At 38.3% G+C, this 21,314-nt stretch overlaps 1 protein-coding gene across 5 annotated transcripts in view; it reads right to left on the bottom strand.

Annotated features, from left to right (window-relative positions):
- tns2a (tensin 2a) overlaps nucleotides 1-21,314 on the bottom strand; it is a 121,475-nt gene that overhangs the window by 76,448 nt on the left and 23,713 nt on the right. Inside the window, exon 1 of one of the 5 annotated variants that reach the window (XM_063016143.1) lies at nucleotides 18,128-18,256. The exons of 3 other annotated variants lie outside the window; for them this stretch is intronic. In XM_063016143.1, coding sequence (XP_062872213.1) covers nucleotides 18,128-18,136 — 9 coding nt within the window. In that variant the 5' untranslated portion in view covers nucleotides 18,137-18,256. Of the gene's footprint in view, nucleotides 1-889; nucleotides 911-18,127; nucleotides 18,257-21,314 lie in introns of those variants that run through there. One more of the 5 variants, XM_063016144.1, reaches the window with a different exon arrangement.

Here is a 21,314-nt window from a genome sequence, read left to right as displayed (position 1 = left end):
GCACCCGGAACAAACCCACGCAGACATGGGGAGAACATGCAAACTCCACACAGAAAGGACCCGGACCGCCCCACCTGGGGATCGAACCCAAGACCTTCTTGCTGTGAGGCGACAGTGCTACCCACTTAGCTTACCCAGATTGAGCATATGAAGCATCAACACTCCAAACCAGCCCACTTTAAAATCAGTCATTCAGTTTTACCTTTCCACTTCTATTTGCAAAAAAGAAATGATGTTTTATGACAGGCTATGCATTATTTTGCAAAAATCTGTAATTAACAAACTAATACAATGGTAAATGTCTGGCCAGTGGCAGCTCAATGGTTAAGGTACAGGACTAGTAATCAAAAGGTCGCTGGTTCAAGCCTCACAAGTTGCCTCACAGTGCCAAGCCCTTAACTCTTAAATGCTCAAACTCTATATGTTTACAATTCTAAGTCGCTTTGGACAAAAGCATCTGCGAAATGCTGTTCATGTAAAAGTCAATGTCTAAATGGGTTTCCTCTGAGAGCTTTGATTTCCTCCCACAGTCCAAATACATGTAAGTGAGGTGAATTGAAGATACAAAATTGCCCTTGATGGTGTTTGACATTGAACTTGAACTGATGAAGCATGTGTAACCTGTAACTACCTGTGCTGTCCAGTAATGACTGTAACGAGTGTAAAACATGACATTAAAATTATAATGAACTAACAAACAAATGGTAAATGTAGACTCATTACAACATAATATATAAACAAAAGACAAAAAAGTTGGAATGGTCTCAAATACACTCAACACTTTATGAACACAGCAAACAAACAACATTCTGTTATGTTAATTAAATGCTATGCTATTAAACAAAGCTTTTCAGTCTGGCTTGGGTGAATCTAAGAAACAAACTCCTACCTTTTTCAGTCCGTAAGCCCACAAACCCAGCAGAAAAATGATTGATGCGTACGCATACACATCACGACAAGTCTTAGCTCCCTGCACCCTTTACCTACCGACCCCACAAACTATTACCACTTGCACTCTCTAACATTCTCACTCAGTCTTTTCCATCTCGTTTCATGTAGCAGAACCCTCTTCAGAGTGCTCCACTGTCCAGCTATCATTGTGTTGACAGTGGGTATCATGGGCATGGACTGATGCCTGTTTGGAGTACAGACAATAAGAGCCTGTTCACTTAATTTTAGCTACACAGAGCACAAGCCAGAGGCTCTCCAGTCAAAAGATGGCCTTTAAGAGCAAGGACCCTCCCCTTTCGTGCTCCACTTCAAGTCCAAATGAAAGAACAGAGAAGGGATTGAAGGGAAAGTCCGACAATCTGGACGCATACGCAGAGATAGACAGCACAGACAGACACAGAAGCTATAGAGAAATATCACAAAGGAATGTCCAAGCATGCAGAAATGTTTCAAAAGGATCTCAACTATGTTCTTTAATACCACCAATTAAATTTTGTTTTTTGATCTACAGATGTTGCACTGAATGTTGTTAACCTAAAATACAGACCCTTGCACATGGGTACAAAGCAAATGGCCAAGTAAAAGAGTTCTTATCCTGACAAAACAGTGATCAACATTTCCTTTATTAATTTCATTGCAGTGTCCTGGCCAGGGTTGCGGCGGGTCCATTTCAACACTGGGTGCAAGGCAGGAAACCCTGGACAAGGCGCCAATCAATTGCAGGGCTTTGGGCAACCACCCACCCCAAGACCTAGCCAATTATGTCTGTGTAGACAGCCGATAGCACCACTGAGATTCAAACCCGGATCTCAGCAGTGGCAGGCTAGCGTTACAGTGCCTTGCAAAAGTATTCAGCCCCCTTGAACTTTTCAACCTTTTGCCACATTTCAGGCTTCAAACATAACGATATGAAATTGTAATTTTTTGTGAAGAATCAACAACAAGTGGGACACAATCGTGAAGTGGAACGAAATTTATTGGATATTTTAAACTTTTTTTAGAAATAAAAAACTAAAAAGTGGGGCGTGCAATATTATTCAGCCCCTTTACTTTCAGTGCAGCAAACTCACTCCAGAAGTTCAGTGAGGATCTCTGAATGATCCAATGTTGACCTAAATGACTGATGGTGATAAATAGAATCCACCTGTGTGTAATCAAGTCTCCATATAAATGCACCTGCTCTGTGATAGTCTCAGAGTTCTGTTTAAAGCGCAGAGAGCATCATGAAGACCAAGGAACACACCAGGCAGGTCCGAGATACTGTTGTGGAGAAGTTTAAAGCCGGATTTGGATACAAAAAGATTTCACAAGCTTTAAACATCTCAAGGAGCACTGTGCAAGCGATCATATTGAAATGGAAGGAGTATCAGACCACTGCAAATCTACCAAGACCCGGCCGTCCCTCTAAACTTTCAGCTCAAACAAGGAGAAGACTGATCAGAGATGCAGCCAAGAGGCCCATGATCACTCTGAATGAACTGCAGAGATCTACAGCTGAGGTGGGAGACTCTGTCCATAGGACACAATCAGTCGTACACTGCACAAATCTGGCCTTTATGGAAGAGTGGCAAGAAGAAAGCCATTTCTCAAAGATATCTATAAAAAGTCACCTGGGAGACACACCAAACATGTGGAAGAAGGTGCTCTGGTCAGATGAAACCAAAATCGAACTTTTTGGCCACAATGCAAAACGTTATGTTTGGCGTAAAAGCAACACAGCTCATCACCCTGAACACACCATCCCCACTGTCAAACATGGTGGTGGCAGCATCATGGTTTGGGCCTGCTTTTCTTCAGCAGGGACAGGGAAGATGGTTAAAATTGATGGGAAGATGGATGGAGCCAAATACAGGACCATTCTGGAAGAAAACCTGTTGCAGTCTGCAAAAGACCTGAGACTGGGACGGAGATTTATCTTCCAACAAGACAATGATCCAAAACATAAAGCAAAATCTACAATGGAATGGTTCACAAATAAACGTATCCAGGTGTTAGAATGGCCAAGTCAAAGTCCAGACCTGAATCCCATCGAGAATCTGTGGAAAGAGCTGAAAACTGCTGTTCACAAACGCTCTCCATCCAACCTCACTGAGCTCGAGCTGTTTTGCAAGGAAGAATGGGCAAAAATTTCTGTCTCTCGATGTGCAAAACTGATAGAGACATACCCCAAGCGACTTGCAGCTGTAATCGCAGCAAAAGGTGGCGCTACAAAGTATTAACGCAAGGGGGCTGAATAATATTGCACGCCCCACTTTTAAGTTTTTTATTTCTAAAAAAAGTTTAAAATATCCAATAAATTTCGTTCCACTTCACGATTGTGTCCCACTTGTTGTTGATTCTTCACAAAAAATTACAATTTCATATCGTTATGTTTGAAGCCTGAAATGTGGCAAAAGGTTGAAAAGTTCAAGGGGGCTGAATACTTTTGCAAGGCACTGTATATACCACTGTGCCAACAAGGCCCCTGTAAGCAGATCAGATAGTTTGTCAATCGTATTTTTAAATATTTACTAACACAGCACTGATCCTGCATGGAAATACCACACCCAAATTGTAATATAGTTTATTTTTATGGTCTCACTTTAAACTGGTTTCCAACTTAAGTTTCCCTTTCTGTCAGTTATAAGCCCCTTTTTACCTTTACAGCCCTACATGGTCCTACACCTACTTCTCACAACTCTTACAGGGCCCCTTGCACACTTAAATCCCCTAGTCCTGGACTTACTGCTCTACCCTGCGTTTTTTGTTATGGGTAGCTGGTCGTGCAGTACTACAGCCAACTAAACTAAACTAAACGAAAGTCAAACTAGAGCTCTGCATTGCCACCAAGTATCCTTTTTTTGAAACCAATTCATTTTTGGCAGAAACATGGTAGGTACGATGCCACCCGGAAAACAATGGCAACAAGGTGAGAACATTTGTCACCAAACCATTGCAGTTTTACCACAAATTATGAACATTCTTTATTAGTCCTATATTATAGAAACCCTACATCATAGAAGTCCTACATCATAGAAACTCTGCAATTGAGCTATTTTGGCATATAAGTACATGTTAAGCTGTTTTCTTTAAAACAGGTTTATAATGCTGTAATTAATTAAAACTGTTAGGGATGTCCCGATCACGTTTTTTTGTTCCCAATCCCGATCATTAATTTTGATCCCGATCCGATACCGAGTCAAACTGATACCTGTATTTTCTAGATGTTGTCTAGATAAGAACTAGATAATACTGTTCACACAGTGCACACTTCAAGTACATTACAGTTATTCAAATTAATCCAAGTATATGTTTAACAACTGAATAGCTCTGCAGTGCTGTACGGAAAAAAATGCCTGCATCCAAGCTATTGCTTAATGTTCTTTTATTTTTACAAAATAAAAGTAAACAAACTTAGTGCAGCATTGTAGTAGTAAAACTAGAACACTCAAAATGAAGTGAAGGTTCTTTTTGAGGAAAATCAGCATCTCTGCCGTGTTAGCGGACAGCCGGTTCCTCTTTTCATCACATAATAATAAACTCGCTGTATTTGACCGAGTGTTTATTTTTTAGGTGCCATATCAAATTGGTAGTAATTGTAGATTGTTTGGTTAAATCAGGGGTGTCAAACTCATTTTCACCGAGGGCCACATCAGCATTATGGTGGCCCTCAAAGGGCCGATTGTTACGTTTCCTGCTGTGATTGCAGTCTGCTGTTTTTCTTAGAGGCTGAATTCTGCATTTATATTGTCCTCCTTTACCACAGACATGGCCTCATAACACAAGAGATGCACCGGATTCCCTTCCTGAAGCACAAACTTGTTTTCATTTTCATAAAATTTCCTACTTCTGCTTAATTTTCTTACTTATCTTTTTGTACATTTTGGGATTATGAGTAATATATCATCTACTGGCGGGATGTGGCAGGTCACAACATGCAGCATGCATTTTGAGAGATGCAGTTAATGTAGGATTTTACAGTGTATTTTAAGACAATCATTCTGCCCTCACTAATAGTTTATCCCCCTTGCTCAGACAGACAGACAGACAGACAGACAGCTCCCTTCAGAATACAGTTGGTTTTATTTGCTTCCCAGCTGTGTGATACACTGTGTGCATCAAAATGAAGTAAAAAAAAACAATAAAGAACTTAATACAGTAAAAGCACACAGCTGTAGTCAAGTGTTACATCTGGTACAATATGAGATTTAACCAAACGTAAAATAGTGCTAACGAGTTAGCATTCTGTGTAAAGATACTAATTTCTATAGTAACGGTAACAATTGTATTTAATTACGGTACATTTGTAACTAAAACGCTGTGATATACTCACTAAACAACTGAGAATATAAACGCCACTACTTACAGACGATGTTTCTGTATTATATTGCAAGATAATTATCTGTATTTATTTATTATTGTTTACATTACTACCCGCGTTCTTTTGCCGTAAAAGTCACATGGCTTCCCAGTGAAGTTCAAAGTTAGTTGCCATGACTACGATGTCAACAGTTGCCGATTTTAAAGGTGTAGGACTCCCATTAAATTATAACTGCGTCTCTGTAACGACTCAACCATCACAACAATCGTACAGTCGTTTAAGCTCTCGCTAGCCACATAAAGTGACGTGGCGGGCCGGATCTGGCCCGCGGGCCGTGAGTTTGACACCCCTGGGTTAAATGATATCTGGTTTGTTTCTTATGAGCCACCGTACTTGTATGCATGTTGTAACTGTAACAAACTTTTCTGTGGTTGTATTGTGACAATGGTTTGATGGACGTTTCTACGCGAAGTGAGTGTGTTTTGACCCTTTGGGGCTTCCATAGTGCATGGAATAGCGTGCTTGGCTAACGCAATGACTCTGTCCGCTATTCGGTACCGTAACAGAAGAAGTTAATAAAGTGTTATGCTCCCGACAATTTGTGAATATACTGTGTATTTATTTCTTTATTAAGCAAGTGCATCACTACGTTGTTTTGTAAACCGGTGTGATCCTTGACTCACATACCATATAAATAGTAAAATTCTACAGTAATGAATGCAGCTCTGCTACTACCGCCTCGTGAAACACTCGCATTGCAGACATTACACTTTACTGTTGGACTTGTTTCACTTTACTAAAACAAAGGATCGGGCTTAGGATCTGCCTTAGTAAAGCCGATACCGATCAGTTAAAAAATGCCTTGATCGGCCCTGATTCCGATCTCTGAGATCGGATCGGGACATCCCTAAAAACTGTGACATATTTTAATTACTATTTTGGAAGTATACCATAATTTAGATAAATGAAATTAATAGAAGTCATGTTTTAAGAGGGTTTTGACAGAGATTCCTTGTGTAGTTCTTGTCAGAAGCATTTTAGCACAGATGCTATTTTGCCACAATAAACCACACATAAAATGTGTGTTTTGTTTCCTGCACAGTCTGCATGAACTTTGAATTTTGTAATGATTCATCTACAGTAAATGCTTCATTTTAGTCAGTGTTTCGGTAGATCCAAAGCTTTTTTCAGAAACACAAAGCTCATATACTCTGGACCTACAATACACCATGATTTCCATTACAAATGGAAAATAATATAATAATTTTGGAAATAGACATAATATTGTGGAAATGAACATAACGTAATGCATATAAGAACATAAGTGGAACATAGTCGTACTGCTGGAACTGTAGGAATATTCATGTTCTTGTTTGTGGTCTTTGTATATGTGCCACACCCCCACACAACCTTTCACTCTGCCAAAAAGTAACTCAGCAGGGAATATCTTAATGGGTGTGTATGTCCCCCCAGCTCCAGCCTCACTCAGAGTGTCCCAGCTGGGTGGGACAGGCAGAAAAAGGAACTGACTGTATTTGTATGTGTTGGAGCGCTGGGTGGAACATGCCCATGTGCAGGATGGAACAAACTATATGGGAACAGAGACTGCCTGTTCCAGAGATGAGGTAAGCGTTGCACTGTTAAGCTTCCTGCCCTCTTGTCCCGTCGACCTTCCCAAAGCATCACACGTTTTCATACACAGGCTACTTACAGGATCTTGAAAAAATTCTACTACAGACTGAGAAACTATTTAAACACTACATGACACATTTTCAGGCACAGAAAAAGTGTCTGTACTGTCATTACTAATGGTTGTTTGTTTTAATATGTGCATCCGTGGAACCATCTGTCTTAAGGAGAAGAGCAAGAAAATGATTTATACAGTTTGTAGAATTGGTAATATTAAAATATGGTTATTAAATATAGCAATATCAAAACTAATATATTAGCATAATAAGGTGAAACTAAATTTATATACACTGATCAGCCATAACATTAAAACCACCTCCTTGTTTCTACACTCACTGTCCATTGTATTAGCTCCACTTACCATATAGAAACACTTTATTTATACATATACACTATATTGCCAAAAGTATTCGCTCGTCTGTCTTCACACGCATATGAACTTGAGTGACTCCCATTCTTAATCCATAGGGTTTAATATGATGTCGGCCCATCCTTTGCATCTATAACAGCTTAAACTCTTCTGGGAAGGCTTTCCACAAGGTTTAGGAGTGTGTTTATGGGGATTTTTCACCATTCTTCCAGAAGCGCATTTGTGAGGTCAGACACTGATGTTGGACGAGAAGGCCTGGCTTGCAGTCTCCGCTCTAATTCATCCCAAAGGTGTTCTATCGGGTTGAAGTCAGGACTCTGTGCAGGCCAGTCAAGTTCTTCTACACCAAACTCGCTCATCCATGTCTTTATGGACCTTGCTTTGTGCACTGGTGCGCAGTCATGTTGGAACAGGAAGGAGCCATCCCCAAACTGTTACCACAAAGTTGGGAGCATGAAATTGTCCAAAATCTCTTGGTATGCTGAATCATTAAGAGTTCCTGTTACTGGAACTAAGGGACCGAGCCCAACTCCTATATATGATTTATATAGGAATAATAAAATTTTATAAAAATAAATAAAAATTATTTTAAACCTTTCATTTAAATTAAAATATATACATATTATTCCAAGTAGTATTTTTAATGTTTTCCCACCACATTATCCTGGTCAGAAGTGCAATGGGTCCAGGTTCTATGGAATCACTGAACAATAACATTTCTAAAGCAAATCTAAATATTGTGTTTAGAAATATTCTTTAAATTGCTTTATGATGTTTTTCCCATTTCAAAACCTATATCACCCATGTGAAAAAGTATCCCCCACCTAATAACTGGTTGGGGCCACCCTTGCCATTTACCAAAAGTCTTTCTTATAGTGAAATTTTGTACATTGACCCTAACTGAGGCAACTGGATCCTGCAATTCTTTAAATGTTTGTCTGGGTTCTTTTATGACATTCTGGAATGCGTTCTTGATGAAATTTTGGTAGGCTGGCCACCCCTGGAAAGGTTCAACACTGTTCCAAGTTTTCTTCATTTGTGGATACTAGCTCTCACTGTGGTTCACTGTAGGCTTAGCGCCTTAACAACTAGCTTTGTAACCCTTTCCAAACTGTTAGATTACAATGTTGATGTTTCACATCTGTATTTGATTCTCTATGTGCTGCTTTTTGAGACCTTCTTGTCTGCTTCACATTGTTCACAAGTTTTATGTAGAGATGTTTAGATTCAACAGGTCTGGCAGTAATCATGCCTATGTGGGGCTAAAGAAATTGAACCCAACTGTCAGCTGAGCTTGTTTGACAGATTGATTTAATACATTTAAACATAGAGCCAGGTAGGGCTAAATAGCATTTTTCCTTCAATAAATAATCAATTTTAAAACAGCATTTGGGGTTTTAGATTATCTTTGTCTAATATTGAAAGTAGTTTTATGATTTAAAACATTTAGGTGTGGCAAATATGCAAATATTTTTCACAGCACAGCATATACTTTTCATGTCAATGTTTTTAAAATACATTATTGGTTTATATATGCATTAAAATGGTCAATGTATCTGGTCTGCTTTATCCAGTCCTTTAAATGCTCAGATTTGCCCTCATGCATATAAAGGCTTGAGTGTTTCCCTTGTGTAATTATTAACAATTGCATGTGATTTAAGAAGTTAAAAAAATGTTTCATGATCAAACTGCATGTCAAAGCTTTAAAAACAAATCTAATGCTTACAATCAGAACACTGTAATCTGTAATCTTTTACAATAAGAACATACATAGTAAGAGTCATACTGAAAATAGAACTAATATTGAAGCACTTCAGTATCATAAAAACTGACTTAGTATCTGACTGTGGTCCATTGTGGTCTCTTATCTCTCTACTGTTTTCACTGCTCTGTAAATGTATGAACTTGATGTCATACGAGAATAGAAACTAATCATTCGGACAGCAGCAGGTTTTTATCGAGGAAGAACCTGAACACAATGTTATCAGGTTACCAAATATCAAGCTTAAGCTTTCCTGAAAATCAAATAAACTAAAGACCTTGAGACTACAGAACACATGCTAAAGGAAACATACATCATACTGACCACACACTAAATATAAAATAAATACAAATGTGAAGTTATTTTTAATTAGCTATTGTTCACAACATCCTTTTACTCAACTGGAACTTTTACATTTGTGCCAGGAACTGATTTTGAATTATCACTAATGTAAATAGCTTTGTTACATAAAGATAAATCCACCCAGCCATCCCTCACTGGAGGCCAAAAGTCTAAGATTACTGGGAAACATGATTCTGTTTAAGCATTTTCCTTTATTTTAATATGATGTTTTTAATTACAAATCATATCACTGTACAATTTAAATAAAATGTTAATGTTTTTTTAAAAATGAATTTCTTAGCATTTGGCAACACTGAAAAGCAAGTAGCATAGTTGTAAAATTATAATGTTAATTTCATTGTACAAAAGGTCAGATTTTCATAAGTCTTTCTATTGAAACACAAGCTCAGTAGACTTTTAAACTTTTTAAGTTAGTATATTTAGATGAGAAAAAAATCTGAAAAAGCTAGAATTTAAAATGGATTTAAAATGCATTTCACAGGGGCACAACTGATCTTGCTTTCAGCTTTTAAGCACTCCAGTTCTCTCCCTGTTACACCATTACACTGTTACATTGTCTATAGAAATTGCATAGCTGCATGCTTGAGTTAATGCACTTATTAGTAATGGGTGAGGCTGAAAGAAAATTAGAAAGGTGTCTACATACTTCTAGCAATATTGTGTTGTTTCATGTTGTTTTATGTAATTGCGGTATATCACAGGCATTGTATAGGGGCTTGCTGGTAAAGTGGGTGGGGGTCCTGTAAAACTTCAGCCACACCTCTGGTCACTGTCAGTGAGCACATTGGCATATTTTGCCATCTCCATGTGGGTCTCTGCTGAGACTCTTTTCTTTTTCTATATGTAAGTAAAAGGTAGATTCTGTAAATTGCCCCTAGGCATGTGTGAATGATTGAATAGGTAAGTTTGGGTCCCATGCAATGGATTCTTACCCTGTCCATGAGGTATTTCTGCCTTGCACTCAATGTTTACAGTTTTACATAGCAAATAAGCAGGTAGTCATTGTCTATTTTTCTGTGTTGTTTACTACAACCTGAGGAACTGCTTCAGTTTTGCGCTGCCAGCCAGCTTCTCTAAATCAGTGTTTGCATCTCCTCGTAGTAAACAGCTGTTTTCCAGAACAGGGCGGTCATGTGGATTACAGATGAAGTGTGTGGATGTAATTACGACAGTTCATGAAAAAAAAAAGAGTTGGCAGAGCTTAGTGAAGGATAGGATAATAAATCAGTCAAACAAAGATTGACAGTTCCTATGAAGCACTTCCCATTTAGCCAATTTATTCTGCACACAAAAAGATTAACAGATATTTTAAAGTGGTAAATATTTAATGCTACTTTATTTAAAGCTGCCATTTAACACACAAAGATCTAAAGAGGTGATGCCAGCTTTGTTTTCAGCTGTTTAACACAGCCCATCTACATCTGCAACTAACGTGGAGTCCAACCTAACCTCAATCTACTGAATAGGACTGATACACTATGGATAAAAGTATTGGGACACTTTTACACAATACACCAACAGGATCTTCTATGATGTCCCATTAATATGGACTTAGTCCCTTCTCTGCAGCTATAACAGCTTCAACTGTTCTGGGAAGATTTGGAATTTTTGCCTATTCATCCAAAGCAGCATGTGTGAGGTCAGACACACTCAGAGCCCCTTTCTTGCAATTCTAGTTCTAGTTCATCCCAAAGGTGTTCAATGGCATTGTGGTCAGAGCTCTGTTCGGGCCAGTCAAGTTCTTCCACATCAAACTTATCCAATCATGCTGTCATGGACCTTGCTTTGTGCACTAGTCATGCTGAAACGGAAAAGGGCCTTCCACAATCTTTTCCCACAAAGCTGGAAGCATACAGTGGTCCAAAATGTCTTGGTATGCTAAAGCATTAAGATTTCCCTTAGGCCAACCCTGGAAGAACAACCCTGCAGCAATATAATTCCATCAAACTTTACAGTTGGCACAATGCAGTCAAGCAATTAACATTCTTCTGGCATTCGCCAAACCCAGACTTGTCCATCAGACTGCCAAAAAGAGAAACAATCAACACGACACGTTTCCACTGTCCAGTGGCGACATGCTTTACACAATTCCATTGACGCGATGGTGACATGTTTTATACAATTCCATTGGCGCTTGGCATTGAGCTTGTTCATGTAGGGCTTGCATGCAGCTGCCTGGCCATGTAAACCCATACCATAAAGCTCCAAGCTCACATTTTTGAGTTGATGTTAATGCCAGAGACGGTTTGTAACTCTGCACTTACGAGTCAGCAGAACGTTGGCGACTTTTATGAACTATGCGCCTCAGTACTTTGCGACTCAGCTCATAACTTAACATGGTCCTGCTACTTCATGTTGAGTTTCTGTGTTTCCTAAACACTTTCACCTCACAATTCATTGTAGAAAATAGGGATAATTAAATTTTACAAACTGCACTGGTGGTATCCTATTGCAGTACCATGCTCAAATTCAGTAAGCACTTTAGAACAACCCATGTACCAATGTACACTGACCCAATGTAACCTTTAGGATGGTTTGCCTGAAAGAATGGGACACGATTGAACCACACTGCTGCAAGAAGCTCATTTAATGCTATTGTAGACATTAAACAGCTGTAACTGCCAAACCTGACATGTTATTAATCTGTGGTGTTTTATGCTTTTGTATTTTATTCTTATGAACAATAAAAAATATTTTACAATAAAAGACAATTAAGTTTTGAAGGCAACTACAAGCAACACTGCAATAACATTGAGCTATAAAGCAACAGCATTAGCAGAAAGAACATTAGCAGGATCATTAAACACTTGGTAAATACAGGCTGAAACTATAGTTGCAATCAGCATAATCAGCTCCCCTTGCAATTTAGGTTTATTAGCAAAATTTACAAACTTACAGCTGTTTGCAACAAACCAATAAAATAAAAACAATTTAGATAACTTAACACAACTAATATAACAAGTGGTTTCTCCAAATTTAACATAAAATGTCACTTTTAATGACTACTGCACTTTCAGATTTATTCAACCCCTTCAAAACATGCATCTTTAGTACTTTTATGACTTCCTGCATACGTGATGCATAGCCAGACACCAGCTTCCGGCAGTGTTCCTGAGGAATCTTAGCCCATTCCTCATGGGTAATGACCTCCAGTTTACTAAAATTCTTGAGTTTACATGATTTAAGATTTTCTATGCGATTCAAGCCAGCCAACTGTAATGGTCACTTTAGAATCATCCAAGATGCTACTTGGTGGACTTTGACTTATGCTTGGGATCTTTGTCCTGTTGGAAAGTCCAATGACACCCAAGCTTCAGCTTCCTTACAGAAGGCCTGATGTTTTCTCCTAGGAACTCTTAATACTTATTTGAATCCATTATGCCTTTCACATGCTGCAGGTTTCCAGTGCCAGAGGACATCCCCAGAACATCACTGCCACTCTTCACTGTAGGCAGCGTGTTCTTTTCAGTGTATGCTTTATCATACTCCTAATTAGGGTTGGGCGGTATGACGGTATTACGGTATACCGCGGTATTTAAAAATGATGACGGTATTTAAAAATGGTGACGGTATTTAAAAAAAAAAATGTGAAGCGCCAAATTTCTGCTTCAGGTTTACCTTAAAAACGGAGACTTTAGGACATGCGCGCATCCACAGTAAGGGAGGGGTGGGAGGGGTAGGCGGTTGGAGCTCGCTGATTGGTTGTGGAGGTGATCACTGAGGTGATAACACAAAAACTATTGCGCGCTCTACATAGACGCGTTTTACGTCATCCTATGCGCGCTCCCGAGAAAGAGGCTGTTTGAAACCTTAGATGCCTTAATAAGCTGTAGTTCGGTATCTTAACATTTCAAGAACGAGTGAGCATCGGAAGTGTCCTTGGCTTAAAACATGGCTGACGGTGCGGAGAAACGGAATTATTTTCAAACGTAAATAAATGATTATTGAACTTGTATAAACTTGCACATGTGTTTTTATTTGCAAAATCGAGCTTGTGAGTTGACATGCTTGCGCACTGTGCTATCCCATCCCATTGGTTTGAATGGCAAAATGCTAACTGTTAGCTTAGTATAAGACAGCCCCGATATTAATATCAATGATGAACGATCATGAACATTTTGCTACCTTGCCTTAAATGTAGGCATAATTCAAACAACACTTCAATGAGAAAAAAGATTTATTTTAAAAGGAAACTACAGGAAAGAGACAGACTGGTTGCATTGCATTAAGTTTCATAAAAATCCTCTCTTGTGCAGAGATGTGTTTGTGCCTGTGTTTGTTTCTGCTTTAAAACATACACGCCATGAACCAATCAGATTTAACATCATTAAACGAGTTTTTTTTTAATTATTTGTCATAATACTACTAGCGCTCTCTTTATCTCTGTGTGTGTGTGCGTGTGTGTGTGTGTGTCGCTCCCCGTGATAACTGCGCAGTTCTAATCGGCTGTATTTCACCCACTCCGCTTCGCATCAGTAGACGGAATTAATCAGTCATTATAAAATAAAAATATATGTAGAGAGCTCCCTAGCTTTTCGAACACACCCTATATAACAGCTCCCAGAGGCGCGACTCGGGTTCCTTTAGTTCATTTCAAAGAGCCGTTCAATAGAATCGGATCGTTCGCGAACGACCCATCACTAACCCATCACTAACCGTATACCGCGGTATTTTTTGAAGACGGTATGACGGTATGAAAATCGGCAATATCGCCCAACCCTACTCCTAATCCATAGTCCAATTTTGTTTCATCACTTCACAAAACAGAATCCCAAAACTTCTGCTTTTTTATATGGTTTTTAGTATACTAAAGCCACCTTCTGCATCAGTAGAGGTGTACGTCTTAGAGTTTGGGTTTTTAGTATGAGCCTTACTGTAAAATTGAAACCTCACGGAATGCTCGCTGCAGGTCTTTTACAGTCACTCAAATGGTTTTTGGCCACCTGCCTCAGGAATCTGGTGGCAGCTGAGATAGTTTACTCCTTCTGCCATGACCAAGTAGCATACCCAGTGTTCCTATAACTTTGAACTTGCAAACTATGCTACCAACTGTATGTCTAGGGGCATTTAGTGTCTTTGCTAGCTTTTTGTATCCCTTTCCTTGTTTGTGCACAATGGTTATGTCTTTTGGACAACTCTCTTGACCTATAACCATAAGCCATATTTATAACATGCAATCAAACATCATAGCCAACAAAGCCCTAGCTAGTCCAGGTATTTAATGTGTTGTACCTCAAACACACCTGATGCAACCAATGAAGCCCTTGATTAGTTACATCAGGTGTGCTGGAGACAACACCTGCAAATGTGTGCTCTTATGAAGGATTGTGTTGAATTTAGAAAGAAACACTTGTTATATTTGTTGTGTTGATCTATTTAAATTGTTCTTGTTAATGGGCATTCTTAGAGTGGTGTTGCTGTAAATGGGCGCCACGGTGGCATAGTGGCTAGCCAATGGCCAAGCTCCTTTTTTGTGGAGTTTGCATGTTCTCACTGTGTCTGCGTGGGTTTTCTTTGGTGCTCCCGTTTACTCCCACAAATCCAAATACATGAAGTCAGGACTGGAGTTACTAAAAACTAACCTAAGTGGTGTGTGTGTGTGTGTGTGTGTGTGTGTGTGTGTGTGTGTGTGTGTGTGTGAGTGAATGTGTGTTTCTGCATGTGTTAGACTGGCACCCTGTACGAGTGTTTCCTGCCTTTTGCCCAATTAATCAGATCCACCACAACACTGACCAGGATAAAGTGGTGGTAAAACAGACAATGAATGAATGAATGAATGAATGAAAGTTTGTGAATTTGCTAATAAACCTAATTTGCAACTTACGTTGAATAACTTTGATTGTAACTGTATGTAAACTGCTAAACTACCATAGACATAAGACTTTAAAATTGTTTTATATTGTTACACTACATTATACACTGCACTTCTAGTTGTTACGGCACTAAAGTTGTTTGACACTAAAAGCCAACCTACACATGCATTTATCTTTGGTTCAGATTACATTTAATCAGCATGTAAATGTAGAGTTCTAGCAGACTGGTAAATATAACCAGTATATAACCAGTTCAATCCAAATCAGTCATTAGTAAGTTGTATTACAAATCTTAAGAATCTTTGTAATTAAACCTAGCCAGTGTTACAGAATAATACTGCTTAGCAAAATCTTGAAAAATGTCATTAGATAATTCATGTGCATCATTACAACTGCATGCTGAAGCTACAGAGGGTTTGTATACAGACTGCGCATACAAACATTGGGTAACATTCAAAAATGCCAGAGCACTTTACAAAATGACCAGTGTGCTGAGGAAGGAGTCTTTTAAAGGAATTAGTTGAAACATTTCAGGAACTCCTCATAAGCTCTAGTTTGGCTAATTGACAAATTCCTTAAGGGTCAGCTTCTCTTTTTTATTTTTATTTTCTAATTAACTGTAGGACTAAATGTTTTAACTGCGCAATGAGGTAGAATGGCAAGACCACCCAACTTTTCTTAATAGTCAGAACTAAACTTGTGTTAATTGTTGGTTAGATTCTGCTTTATCATGTCAAATAAACATTCCTTTAAAGGCCTAATGATGCTTTTCCTTAAATCTTGGAATGCATGGTTACTTGTTGAGGTTCAAGTATCACTCAATGCAGATGCAATCAACTGTTTGGATTTAAAAACTTTTACATTTGGGCACATTTACATTTAAGGATAATGAGAACTGAAAATATCATTGAGTTTCACCACTTTTTAAAAAAAGAGTATGTGTTTTTCATTCTGAAAACATTTACATTTACGACATTTAGCAGACGCTTTCATCCAAAGCGACTTACAGTTATGACTGAATACATTTCAAGCAATTTAGGGTTAAGTGCATTACTCAGGGGCCTGACAGTGGCACCGTGGCAGTGGTGGGGCTTGAACCGGCAACCATCTGATTACTAGTCCAGTACCTTAACCACTAAGCTAGCACTGTCCCATAAAACATTTTTTCTGTTCTTAGGAAACGTTTAATAAATAAAATACATGTTTAAATAAATAAATACCTGTTTAATAAATAAAATTGTCAAACAAACAAAGTATATCAATATTCAAAAAATATTTGAATAACTGGTACTAGGGGCACAGCATGTGACCTCCAGAATTGGATTGCTATTTGGGGTGTGATTTATGGCATGCTGCCACTACTGCCACTGCATCTTGTCAAAATACTGCTAATACATTTAAAGGTGTATGTTAATAGAGCATTGGACATGGGACCAATGACATGGCTGTCACTGTATATAAAAGAGAAAGTCAATAAATTAGATGTAACTGTATTTTAACAGTAACAGCTACTACTCTAAGAATATGTATTTTTCGAAAGCTGCAAGCTAGCTAGGCAATAATTAGTTGCATTGTTTCAGATGACATGTTCAGTGTGGCTTTAATGCAATTGGAATTTGAGAATTTGAGGGCCAGTGATAGCTCAGTGGTTAAGGTACTGGACTAATAAACAGAAGGTTGCCGGTTCAAGCCCCGCCACCACCAAGTTGCCACTGTTGGGTCCCTGAGTAAGGCCCTTAACCCTCAATTGCTTATTGTGTAAGTCGCTTTGGATAAAAGTGTCTGCTAAATGCTGAAAATGTAAATGTAAATGGAATTAGTGAACAAATAATCGTATGCAAATAATCTATAAATCCTAAAAATCTATCATAATCATACCCTGTTTTCCTCCCCCCTACTTCCACAAACTGAAATGTGCAATACTGGGTTATCTGCATCCTCTATTCATTCATTTAAGTGAAGTTTCACAATGAATGTTTTAATGAACCTCCCTGTGTGCACAGAGCCAGTGATGATGGAACAGAATAGCTCCTTCCCCAAACTGTTGCCACAAAATTGGAAGCATATATTTGATAAATTTAGTGACCCTTGGTTCAGTTTGCCCTTCACATTTGAATTGACCGTTTAGAATTACAATAGCGTCTCAGGTCAGGCATTTAGTAATTTGTGACAAGTAACCAATAGTAACCAATCATCACACACCAAACAGCTGACTTTTACACTTTTAGTGCACTACATAGAGTACGAAAACCACTCTTTTATCCACGTTGTAGTGCAAATCTATATGTTGCTTTATGTGACTCAAAATTAACTCAAAATAACACACACGACCACCGGGGGTGTTTCAAATTAGTCCCAGTCAGACTTAATTACGAGGGTAGTAAAGCTTTCTGAGCACTTTGAAATTATGGTTATGTAAGCTCGGCACTCACAAAAAAAAGAAAGAAAAATCATAAGTCATATTGCACTATGACTCATTCATTAATTCCATTTTGCCATTAAGAGTGCCAGGAAACATGGAAATTTGGACGCAGAAAGTTCAGTGAACAGCCTTTTACTGATGGAAGCACAGTTCATGTTTAATACGTTTTTAAATAAATAAATTAGGTTATAACTCATTCACCAAACGGCTTCTTAACATTAATTGTATTAAACGTCAATGTTTTGTATAACATTGATGTTTGTTTAGTTTTCTACAAGTAGTTAAATGCAGTGTTGTCAGAAACATAATGACGTCTAACAATCTCCTCGTCATATTGACCCGTCTAACGTTTCACAACAATGAGGAATTTATTTAGCACAAATAAAAACAAAGTTTAACAACATTTAAACAAAGCCAATAAAGTTTCATATTCCCCTTTTATAGTCGAGCAACTTACCTTGCTCATGTTTCTCCACAAAACTTCACTAATGACTCAGTATCGGATTCACCGCATATAATCCATTCTCATGTAATTCAGAAGCACAACTTCTACCGAGTGCTGTTTACTTTACCTCAGCTCTGGACTGCGTTCGCGGGAGGAGGCACAGCAGAAAGACGCTTGAAGAAACTCTTTGTGATTGGGTAAATTACTGAGGCGAGGGTCGAAAAAACCCTTGCTATTGGTTCAGTTCGTAAAATAGGCGGTACTTGTTTTATACACCGTCAATGGAAGCTTGTTCTCGCCTCTGGCGCCAAGTCTGCAATGGACAGTTCTAAAAAAAATAACCCACTGTCTAAAGTGTTAGACCAACATACTTTTCTTTAAACACTCCTAATTTTGGTTCCATAGTTTCTTTGGAATTTTGGTTTATGTTGGCTAGATTGTGTTACAGTATTGCTTAAGATTTTTACATTCAACCATACCTCAAAGATGCTCTATGCTTAAATCTGGAGACTGGGGAGGCCATTGAAGTACTGAAGTAAGTGTTATTTTCATAAAACCAGTTTAAAATCATGCAAAAAAGTTCATGCACAAAGTCAGCAACAATACACAATTAGGCTGTGGTATTCAAACATTGCTCAACTGTCATTTAATGGGCCAGATGAAAACATTACTCACGCAATAATACCATCATCCACATCTTTAACTGTTAACACATGGAGGGGCTTTTAATTTATGTAGCTGACCCTACATCATTATCATCATGTGTGTTGCAACAAAATAAAATATATTTAGACCAAGCCACTGTTAAAAGTCTTTAATAGTTTTATTTTATTTTTGCTCAATTCTGTGTAAACTCCAAAAGTTGTTGTGCATGAAAACTGGCACTAACACCTGTCATGGTCAAAGTCACTTAGATGAATTTTTCCCCATTCTGATGTCTGATGTGAACATTAACCCAAACTATCTCCATGGGTCTGTAAGATTTTAGGATTGTGCTGTTTGCCACATGCTTGGCTATGTAATCAATGAGCATGTGTAAAGATGTTTGTAATAAGTGGTCAATGGGTGTAAGTTAAACTAAACAAATAATAATACAAAGAAAATAACTTTATAATAAACTACCAATTGGCATATTATGGAAATCACGTGTCTAAATTTCTATGCAACGCATGATTAATGACGTGTAAAATAATATCCTTACTACACAAAGTCCAATATTAGGCGTGCATTTCCTTTCCTAGCCCAGTAGTCAATAGTCCGTTTGCGACACCAAGTGGTAAATAATATCACCACAACGTTACCTAATGCTTAAAAATGACTCCATGCGACATTTAGTCATTTCTAAGTTATGACATGATTTTCCTTATTTTTTCATTGTAGTGCTTGTTGATAAGTCCAAATGCTATTTTATATGAGCACAGAGAAGTTACTAGCTGTAGTACATAGTAATCACTAACGAGACAAGGCCATGCCACTGAAATGAATGGCATTTTAGAATTTTTTATCACCAATTAAAAAAAGATGATTCATATAAACTGATCAGCCATAACATTAAAACCACCTCCTAGTTTCTACACTCACTGTCCATTTTTTCAGCTACACTTACCATATAGAAGCACTTTGTAGCTCTACAATTACTGACTGTAGTCCACCTGTTTCTCTGCATGTTTTTTAGCCTGCTTTCACCCTGTTCTTCAATGGTCAGAACCACCACAAGACCACCACAGAGCAGGTATTATTTAGGTGGTGGATCATTCTCAGCACTGCAGTGACACTGACATGGTGGTGGTGTGTTAGTGTGTGTTGTGCTGGTATGAGTGGATCAGACACAGCAGCGCTGCTGGAGTTTATAAATACCATGTCCACTCTATTAGACACTCCTACCTAGTTGGTCCACCTTGTAGATGTAAAGTCAGAGACGATTTCTCATCTATTGCTGCTGTTTAAGTTGGTCATCTTCTAGACCTTCATCAGTGGTCACAGGACGCTGCCCACGGGGCGCTGTTGGCTGGATATTTTTGGTTGGTGGACTATTCTCAGTCCAGCAGTTACAGTGAGGTGTTTAAAAACTCCATCAACGCTGCTGTGTCTGATCCACTCATACCAGCACAACACACACTAACACACCACCACCATGTCAGTGTCACTGCAGTGCTAAGAATGACCCATCACCTAAACAATACCTACTGTGCGGGTCCTGACCATTGAAGAACAGCATGAAAGGGGGCTAACAAAGCATGCAGAGAAAGATGGACTACAGTCAGTAATTGTAGAACTACAAAGTGCTTCTATATGGTAAGTGGAGCTGATAAAATAGACAATGTGTGTAGAAACAAGGAGGTGTTAATGTTATGGCTGATCGGTGTATATTAGTGTATAGATACTATATATAATGTTTCTTCAGAACATCCTGTCTTCTGTTTGGGTCTTTGCGTTTCTTAATGGCTTGATCAGTGTTCCTCTACTTGTATCCATGCATCTTACTGCTGGCCATCCTCTTCCTTTTTTACTTTCTAAATTTTCCTTTTTTCAATAACATGTTCAAAATAACAGAGCTTTAGTTTGGTTATCTGGGCTTTGAGTGAGATGTTAGGTTTGATTTATTTAAGGATCTAGATAAATGTCCAATAAAGTAGTTAAACGTCTTAAATGTCTGCTTACTCATTTACTCTATTAAGGCTAAAGAACATTAAAACTTTAATTTGGTCGCAAAGTGCAATTTTAGTAAATGTATGAAAGGATTTGCATATTTACAGCGTTTGCATGATTTCAACCTGCCAATGGTACAGTCAAGGTCATACACATCTTATGGTCATGCAATAGTAATTCAGTGAGAGACCAACTTTTAATGACAGTCCCCTTGATTAAATACTTGTTAACAGTCTGTGTGCTGTCTGGTCTGTTAAATATGTTACCTGTCATACATGTGTATTATGTGTATTATTAAGTGTATCACCAAAACAAATTCCTCGTATGTATAACATACCTGGCGAAATAAAGTGTTTCTGATTCTGATTAAGTAAACTGGCCATTCATATGTTCCCTAAAAATGGGTGGGCTTTGTTATTGATACCCTTATATACCCTTATATAAGTTCTGCCCACTGTGCCAGCTATGTGATAGGAAAGTGCGAATGTCATATGTTTTGAACCTGGCCCTTTGTCTCCATATTCTTCTCAAGTGCACAATTTACAGACCA

This window comes from Trichomycterus rosablanca, chromosome 19, assembly GCF_030014385.1.
Source record: "Trichomycterus rosablanca isolate fTriRos1 chromosome 19, fTriRos1.hap1, whole genome shotgun sequence".
Classification (NCBI taxonomy): domain Eukaryota; kingdom Metazoa; phylum Chordata; class Actinopteri; order Siluriformes; family Trichomycteridae; genus Trichomycterus; species Trichomycterus rosablanca.
This window is presented reverse-complemented; position numbering and strand designations above follow the sequence as displayed.